The sequence below is a fragment of the Eumetopias jubatus genome, unplaced genomic scaffold (genome assembly GCF_037043125.1).
Source record: "Eumetopias jubatus isolate StellerSeaLion01/CBP00866 unplaced genomic scaffold, mEumJub1_p1.0 scaffold_6, whole genome shotgun sequence".
In the NCBI taxonomy this organism is placed as follows: Eukaryota; Metazoa; Chordata; class Mammalia; order Carnivora; family Otariidae; genus Eumetopias; species Eumetopias jubatus.
Window position 1 is genome coordinate 119224779 of NW_028274812.1, and position 9288 is coordinate 119234066.

Consider the following 9288-nt stretch of genomic DNA (forward strand, 5'->3'; position numbering starts at 1 on the left):
CATGGGTGAGGAACGGCGAGGAAAGCTGGTCCTATCATCATTCATTCTTCACAAATTGAAATTTTAAAGTTTTGGAAAACAATTTTGACTTTCAATACTTTTGAAATTGAAAATTTCTTTATCTTAACTTAGTTCTCTGTCATAGCTTTTTAAAACTATACTAAAAGGAGTATGAACTTATATCTTGTTTTTGTGTGTGTGTGTGTGTTTCTTCTATAAGAAATCTATACCAAGGACAAAGGGCATATACTACTTTCATTGATGTCTGAATTGGGGGGGAGAGTGATAATGCCCAAGCGTGGGAATAATAAGAAGAGAAATATTAACCTCAGCTAAGATATCAAAATATTATCAGTCTATACTTGCTTGCTCTGGTATTACTGGGCATGAAACATAATCCAGAAAGTGAGATTAAGTGGACCTGAAGCATAAAGGACCATGGTCCTAGTCAGCCCTGAGATGAAAGACAAGAAAAATTTTACTAAGAGATCTCATAAAGGGAAATTTATTGTTTCCATGGGAATACTGGATCAGGGTTACAAAGAATTGGGTAACTAGGTAGAATATCCCAGAGATGTCACTGTAGGTAACAATTGAGAAAAGAAAAAAAAAATCAGGCAGTCAAGGGGGGGAGAATTTCAAAGGATATGTGAGCTCTCAAAGGATATAGGGGGACCTTAAGTTCCAGAAAAGAGAAGAGAGGAGGAGCGTTGGAAGAGAGAAGGAATATGATAAACTCGGCCAGGAAACAGTGCTAGGTCACCTATCAAGTCCACTCTTCTGCTCTGGTCGGTGGGCATGCGGTGCACCTGCAATAGTACAGACATGAGATGGCTGGATCCTCGGGGGCTCCTGTATTGTCATCATGCCTTCCCCCAGACTCCTACAACCTTTCAACCACATTTGTGTCCACAAACTCCTCCCACTTTCCTTCTTCCTGAGCTGTGTCTCCAGCTCTCAGCTCGAACAAATCTGAATCCTTACCTCCTTTTCTAGGGTGTGGCTCACAAAGGCCCTTGATGTCTGGAAGCACCACCTGAGTGCAGGCCTTGGATAATGAAGACAGTGCCCACCACGATGCCCACAAGGCCCACAGTCAACCCCAGGGCACAGACCACAGTCTCTGTCAGCTCTGACATAGGGGTTGGAATCTCAGGTTCTGTAAAAATGAGGTTGTGGAAGTCAGAATACGGAGTGTTGGTTCATGTACCCATGTGTGCGATGGGGCAGGAGGAATGGTTTTGGTTCCATGAGGACTCAGGGCACCGCGGTTAGGGAAGAGAGTAAAGTCTATTATTCGAAACCTTTAAAGTGTGGAAAACATGAGATTCTGGGGCTAAAAGGCAGGATACTCTGGACTTGACAGAGAAAGAAGGTGCCAAGGGGGTGGAATTCATACATACCCCAGTGTTTCAGAAGTGGCTCATCCAGGCCCCAGTGCTCCACCTTGCAGTCATAAATATCATCAGCAGAGGGGAGGAAGGTGAGGTAACTGAACTTTAAGAAGGAATGATCCCTCTTGGCGAGAAAGCGGGTTTCAGAAACACCTTCTGTGACTGAGTGCTTATTCTTCAACCATGTGACATTGATCACAGGAGGAAAGATGTTGTCGACAAAACAGATGAGGGTGTTGGGCTGACCCAGCATCGCAGGAGACTTCAGAAACACAGTCACCTCAGGAACCTCTGTGGTGAGGAAGCAGCACTGATATGAATTGCAAAGAGATCTGCCCTGAGGTTCTGCATTGTGTCCTGCAAGAGCCCTCCCACCAACAGTTCCCCATCTGATGGTAGAAGCGTTCTTGCTTACCTTCTGCTTGGGAAACAGTGTAGATACACTGCCTATACTTTATCCTTGTGCCCTTCCCTCTGTGGGCATGCTTATTAAAGTAGCAGATCTATAGAACTTCTCCTTGAGGGATTCAAGGAACATGGTATGGGAGTAAGGATCCTTGTACAATATGGCAATATTTCAGTTTTGAGATGGCAGAGGATGAGTGTTCAGTAATTACTATGAGAAGATATGGGGAAAGATCCTTGGAAATTAGTCAAGGGTATCTATCGTAGGGAGGAAGGGAATGAGACCTGGTGTGTAGGAAGGTTTAGTAAAGAGAGGCAGGGTGGCGGACACATACCATTGGTAGCAGCGGTGGAGTTGGACCGTTTAGTCAGGATGTCCAAGTTGTGTTTTCCTACAGCCAAGTTTCTCAGTGCGCCCTGTGGGTCAAAACTGGTAAATGTTTGAAACACAGGCAGCTGCCAGACAGTTTCCTTCTTCTCCAGGTCCACGTAGAACTCCTCATCTCCATCAAATTCATGGGTGAACTGGCCAGAGGGACCATAAGACTGGTAGACATTTACGCCATAGGAAGCAAAGTGGTCAGCTGATCAGTAAGGGTGAGGAGCAAGAAGTAGAAAACAGAGGGAGAAAAGAGCCTTATTAAACCAAGTGACAGAAGAAACTGGCTTTCAAATATAGTGGGCTTCATCTTTGGCACAGTCTTTAGGCAAATTTCCCAGCACCTGCTCCCTGCTCCCTCTCTCTCAGTGTTGATAGTTGTCCAGTTAGAATATAGTCTGCTTTTCCACTGTCATGTAGGCCCCACGAGAGCAGAATTACAACGGCCTTGTTACTGCTGTTCCCTGTGTACCTAGATCAGCACCTGGCATGCTCAGTTGGTTTATGACAAATATTATAATGAAATGAAAGAAGGAAGGAACAAATTATCATGGTTTTAGCTTCCTTTCTCAGAATTCACTTTACTTCCCTCTGCTTCATGAGTTTTATCTCTTACTTAATTCTTTCATCAGTTAATAACATATACATTTTGATTCCTCTTCCCCCAGGACTGGTTCAGAGCAGAACTTTTACTACAGTAGTTTTCCTTCCTTCCTCCCTCCCTCCCTTCCTCCCTCCCTTCCTCCCTTCTTCCCTTCCTTCTTTCCTTCCTTCCTTCCTCCTCTTCCTCCTCCCCCCCTTCCTGTTCCTCCTTCTACTTCTTATTTTTCCAAAGAAAAGCACACAGGACCATATTGTTTTAAAAGAGTTTCTTAACTGTTATAGGATATACGAAAGATATGACAAGGTCAGTGACAATATGACAAAGTATATAAAAAATAAACAATGTTCCTAAGATCTCGATTTTGTTAACAATTGTAATCCTCAGAGGAGAGCACTCGATTTCATCAGAAATACAAAATGGAAGCTTTATTAGATTTTAGATTTTTGTCACTTCCTACCCTCCCCCCTTTTTTTTCTTTCGAGGAGGTTATTAAACCTCTTTCCTTATTTTGACTCAACATTTCTATCTGTTTAGGATTCTGGGTAAACTATGGCCCTTTTCCTCACATGGACAATATGCTTGTGTAAGGATGCCAAAACTGAATGGCAGAGTAGGACTCCACCCAGTGAGCCTAACTGGACATCTTGTGAAGACATATGTGAGCTTTTTATCATTTCCTCTTTATGTTCCTCCTCATTTACTGAACATCAGCGAGATGTCAGACGTCATGAGGAGCAGGGGGTAAAACACCAGTCAGCATGGTTTCTGTCATCAAGGAGCTTATTGCATGGTGAGAGAGTTAAGTGAGCACAGGAACGGGGACAGTAAGCTGAGGTGAGTCCTGCAAGGGAAGAGCAGCAGTCTTCTGGTCCCACCTCCTCCACAAACACCTCATCTGCCAGTCAAACCAAAGATTATTATTCTTTCACGTTCCTTGGTCTTTGCAGGGGTTTTTCTCCTTGAAACAAAGTTATCTTTACGGATTTCCAGTTCCTTCTTGAAGTTCCTGTTTAGTTACCAACATTTTAGCCAAGTTGTCTCACTGAACGTGTTTTTGACCACATTATGACCTCCAGCACCTCCATCCCAGTGTCTTGCTCTCCAAATTTATCTATACCTCATCAACTCTCTCCCTACTCTGCCCAGTATGACCCCCTTCGTCAATTACTTAAAAGGCCCTCCAACAAAGCCTCTTTATCCTCTATACTTTATCCTTGACTCCTCTTTCATACAGGAATATATGCAATTATTGTTTTCATCTGGTACTTGTCCTGGGCTGCCAACTGTTGATGAACGTCACACTGCTGAGTTCCAGTCTCAGCTGTGTCCATGGTCCTGCTCAGCAATGGTCCTTCTGCTTTCCTGCACCAGGGGGCAGATAGCATGTCTTTTCCTCATTGAATCCCCCAAATTTATCTCACTGTGTGCTCAAAAGTGTGTATTGATTGTCAATTGCTATTCTCAAGGATCACAGAAATTTGGGGGAGTGGAGACTGACAGACACAGAGGTAGCAGAACCATATGAAAGTCAGAATCAGCAGTGACCAAGGCTGTATTATGACTTGTGAGCCTAAGCACTATTGGGCCCTTTTTTTTTTCTTAAAATATTAAAAATCATATTTTGTGACTGCACTGGTACAAAGACAGATGTAATTCAGGCTGTATTAAAAATTCAAACATTTTCTTCTACTCTAAAAGTTCCTTTTTTCTTCTAATTTTAAAGGAAATTAAAACATTTTAATGGTGGCACTGTGCTTACTGCACCTAATGGATAAGTTGAGCCTGACCAGGGTGCTCTGGTGTGACACTGAAAAAAGGAAATCGGAAATTCTCTGGAGAAGCAAGTGAAACTTCATTGCAAATGAAATTGGAATGGGAGCAGTCAGCATTAACAAAGTTGGTGAAAATTAGAGTACACCCCATTTCACTTTCCTTCTTAACTTTTTGGTTTTTCTACTTTGGTTTTTACAAACCCACTCCTCATGTCAGTAAAACAACAATACAAAGGACCAGGGATAGATCCTGGAAGGAAAAGATGATAAAGGAATGCCCGAAGAGAGGGTGGCAAGAGGTGGACAGTGAAGGTGGGTGTGGGGGGAGGGATTAAATAATTAATGTGTACTTGCCCTGTTTTCCTTTTAAGGGTCTCCATTGGGTAGAATGAAAGGTCATTTGAGTTGACAATTCGAGAATAATATAATTTAATTAACCAAGTTTTTCATCATAAAGTTCTCAATTTAAAAAAAATTTTTTATTACGTTATGTTAATCACCATACATTACATCATTAGTTTTTGATGTAGTGTTCCATGATTCATTGTTTCAATTTTAAAATAAAAATATTCTCTACTTTGCTAAAGAAAAAAAAATTACGGTAGCAGCCCAAGTGTCCATTGTTAGATGAATGGATAAAGATGGTATATATATGTATATACACAATGGAATATTAGTCAGTGATAAAAAGAATGAAATCTTGCCATTTGCAACAACATGGATGGAACTAGAGAGTGTAATGCTAAGCGAAATAGTCAAGGACAACGACCATGTGATTTCACTCATTTGTGGAGTTTAAGAAACAAAACTAATGAACAAATAAAAAAGAGACAAATCAAAAAACAATTAACTGTAGGGAACAAACTGACGTTACCAGAGGGGAGGTGGGGGGGGATGGTTAAAACAGGTAAATGGGATTAAGAGTACACTTATCTTGATGAGCACTGAGTAATGTAGAGAATTGTTGAATCACTGTATTGTACAACTGAAACTAACATAACTCTGTATGTTAACCATTCTGGAATTAATATATAAAAAATTAAGCCACACTTGTAGTAACAATCAAGAAACAAGAATGATCATTGACATTACTATGTCTTCATTATTGGAAAAGCATTTCTAAATACATATTTGATTTGATTATTTGTGAAGTGACATATATGAGGTCATATGGTAGAATGACTTGTCTAAAGGTATTCAACTGGGTTTGTTTACCCACTCCCTCCATGCAAGTTTCCAGCATGAAAATGTGTGGAAATCTGAGACAAAGAAGAGGACCCCCTTCTTTATATCTACATAGTATACGTAATTCATGGAACTCTTTACCCCAAAGTGAGACTACAGAAGAAACATATAAAAAGCTTCAAAATGTTGTTCAGAGACATTTGGGAGCAATAGTTTATGAATTTTTAGTAACAAAACATCCACTCGTGGACATATCCCTAATCTTTGAGGTAATCATGAATAAATGCCATTGAATCTTCTAGACTATATTCACTGGATCAGATATTAAAAACGAATGATGTCCTTGATGAACTCAGCAACAGCACAGGAAGCAAAGAGAGTGGGCTGGGTCTCTAGTTTCCTGAAGGAAAGATGACTATAATTTTTAGATCTGCTTAATGTTGAGAACACCTTTGAGGAGTCTCTGCTATTTCTACGTCAATCTCTATTTTTTTTCCCCTTCCAATTCCTTTTCTCAAGTCTAGTCCCCACATCCCTCAGCTGTGCACTCACCCACAATGTCTTCACCACCAGAGGGGCTCATCACGGTGGTCAGGGTAAGAGTCCCCAGAATCAGAACTCTGTTTAGGGTCATTCTCTTCTCAGTGCAGTTTCTGAAGTTGCTGTCCTGAGTTGCAGAGCAATGGTGAGGACACAACTGAGAAGAGACTCTAAAGACATCCACACCAAACCCTGCTAGGTCAGGTTCTGGCCAATCAGAAAACTCCCTTCTGATGACACCTCAGTTGCCAGTTGAAGAGCTTATACCAAGAAGCCTGGAAGGGACTGGGAAATCCCCTTGTTCTGATGTAGCCTCCATTCACAGTAGACCGGGGGAATTATCTAGGAAAAGAGGGAGGGTGTTAAATCAGAATCTTCTTATGGGTGTGTAGGCTTGCTGGTGGCAAGAAGGGTGGGAATTTCTGAGTAGCTTCATGTTTAGATATCATCACTAATATGGTGTTCTTTGGATTTTCTAGGTTACAATCTCCAAAAATTCTCCCATGAATTGATTCCCTCCCTGACAGTCCCTATCTTCTCTCCAATTAATGTGGGTTAATTGTCTTCCTTTTTTGTTTCCATAGTGCATGTAAAATTTTCCAAATTTTTATTGACCTGCCTGGAGTATTTCTGCTGGTGGTAGGCAAGGAATACCTTTGCTTCTCTACTTATGTAAATCCAGTTGAGTTAAGTTCTTCTCATGTTCTCAAAAGCTCCAGTATTTGCACCTGGGACAATAAAAAGAAGTCATAATGTCATGAGTGCTGCCTACAGTAATTGCAGCATCTTTCACCTCAATTTTTTCCTGTCCGGAGTATTCTCTGTGCTCTGTGTTTTAGCGCTATCTATATTTAAAGGCAATTTAGGGACACTGATTACATTAAAGACAGCTTGGGCTGCCCCACTCTATGATTTTTAGTTTTTAAATTTTTTTTACAATAAAGAGTGTAGGTCAAATGTTGAGGGCAGAATGAGGGGAATTGCTGTGACTTAGAAATCGGTTCCCTTCCCAGAACCTCATGGATCTTTTCATATTCTTTATCCTGCCACATATTCCAGATATTTGTGAGGGACTAAGGAATTGAACTAAGACAAAGGCAATCATTAGAGGGAGACTTATTTATTTTTTTCCAGAAGAATCGATTTTTTGTGTGTTATGGAAGCCACAAGTTAATGGGAGGTTCCACTTAGAGTCAATCACTCTGTGCCTGTTGGATGGCCTTCTGTTTCTCAGCACACTGTCATATCTCATGAGACTGTGGGGAGAGTGAGTCAGGAAAAGCCCTGGCATCTGGGAGTCACCTGGTACTATTAAGCAGGCCTTGGTGTTGCCAGGAGCTGGTCTGCAGCTCACAGCCAGGTTCTGGTGTTTTCCTGGTGAACATAAACAATGTCACAGAATAGCAGTATCAGACAGCCACTCAGTGACTGTGATAGATCAAGACAAAACACAAGGCCACTCAGTAGTCATGTCTGAACACAGACAAAACACAAACATTGTCCAAGCCACAAAAATGACCAAGCATCCATCTTTTCTAGATGGTATGAAGCCTACTGCTTCGTTATGAATTAGAGCTTTAGCCTCAGTCTAGTCTTCCTTTCTTCTAGGTAAGATTTATTAAGATGCCCAATTTTAGAATTACTCCTTCCCACCATCAACTTCCTGACAATCCTCCTAAGAGCAGAGTCCCTCTCTCTTAAATCCTCTTCAAAGTCACCTAACACAAGCCCAAACCCTATAGTAGTTAAGTTGTCAGTTTTACGTGTTGGTTAGGCTCTAGCCCTCAGTTCTTCAATCAAGCATTAATGTGAGTGTTGCTCTGAAAATATTCTTTAGATGTGATTACAGTCCATAATCAGTTGACTTTAAGTAAGAGAGGTCTTCCTAGATAATCTGGATGAGTCAGAACCAACTAGCTGTAAAGTCTTCAGAGCAGAACTGTGGGGACCTGAGTGGCCCAGTGGGTTAAGTGTCTGGCTCTTGATCTCAGCTCAGGTCTTAATCTCAGGGTCGTCAATTCAAGCCCTGTGTTGGGCTCCATGCTGGGTGTGGAGCTGACTTAAAAAAAAAAAAAAAAAAAAGAGCAGAATGAGGCTTCCCTGAGGGGGAAGAGATTCTGCCTGTGCCAGTAGTCGTGGCCTGCCTTTCCTGACAAACGGCCAGCCCTGTTGATCGTATTTGCCTAGTGCATCCCGCAATTGTGTAAATTACCTCCTTGCAAGAATTCTCCTGCTGGATATTTCCTGCTGGTTCTACTTTGGTTCAAACACCCTCTTACTGAGATGCCCCGTGATTCTCCACGGTGAGTTTTCTCCCTCACCACAATGAACAATAAAGCCGACTTCATCCACGGGTGTGCTCCTGATGGTCTTTGTCTGGAGGCATTGACAGCAGCTCATCAGGGTGCTGTGAGGAATATACATATGCTGCACTTGGAATGAAAAATTCCTAGGTCACCCACCATATCTGTAGTACAGTAATATCAGCCCCACTTTTCAAGGAGGATACTGAGTTTCAGAAAGGTGGAGGAATTTGCTCAGGGTCACACAGCTGGTGAGTGCAGAGCTGAAATGTGACAAGGGTAAGCCATGAGTCTTTGTAGGGGTTGGGGGTTTCTTGTGTGGATTCAGAATACAGGGTCCTAACATAATTAGGATAGATATTTGACCTTATGGGTGGATTTAGTCTTTCAAGTCTGTGCCATTATGGATCAAGAGGGATTCTGAGGTTCTGCTGAGGCATGCTTCATTTAACCATGCAGCATCCTTCTTTCTGTGCAGGAAATAACATGTTTCTGTGCTTTTCCTGGATCCAGACTTACCTGCTTTGTACTGTTAAAATCAGAAACAAATGGAGTCAGCCTCAAAAATTCCCTAAACAGACAAAACCAGGTTAGACATATAAACAAAGCTTAATGTAGCTTATTTTGCAAGGCTAATTGAACAGGATCATTTCTTGCTTGTGCCCTTGGAAATGACAAAGGAACTTGAACTGTTTCCCATGGTTGA

At 41.7% G+C, this 9288-nt stretch overlaps 1 protein-coding gene across 1 annotated transcript; it reads right to left on the reverse strand.

The window, feature by feature from the left end:
• Nucleotides 1-689: 689 nt before the first annotated feature.
• LOC114222184 (HLA class II histocompatibility antigen, DQ alpha 2 chain) lies at nt 690-6449 on the reverse strand. Its single transcript, XM_028120591.2, has 5 exons — nt 6292-6449; nt 2135-2383; nt 1404-1685; nt 985-1159; nt 690-809 (listed from the first exon to the last, which is right to left on the reverse strand). Exons 1-4 carry the CDS (start codon nt 6371-6373, stop codon nt 1005-1007), a joined length of 768 nt encoding a protein of 255 aa, XP_027976392.2. The 5' UTR covers nt 6374-6449; the 3' UTR covers nt 690-809; nt 985-1004.
• Between the last annotated feature and the right edge of the window lie 2839 nt (nt 6450-9288).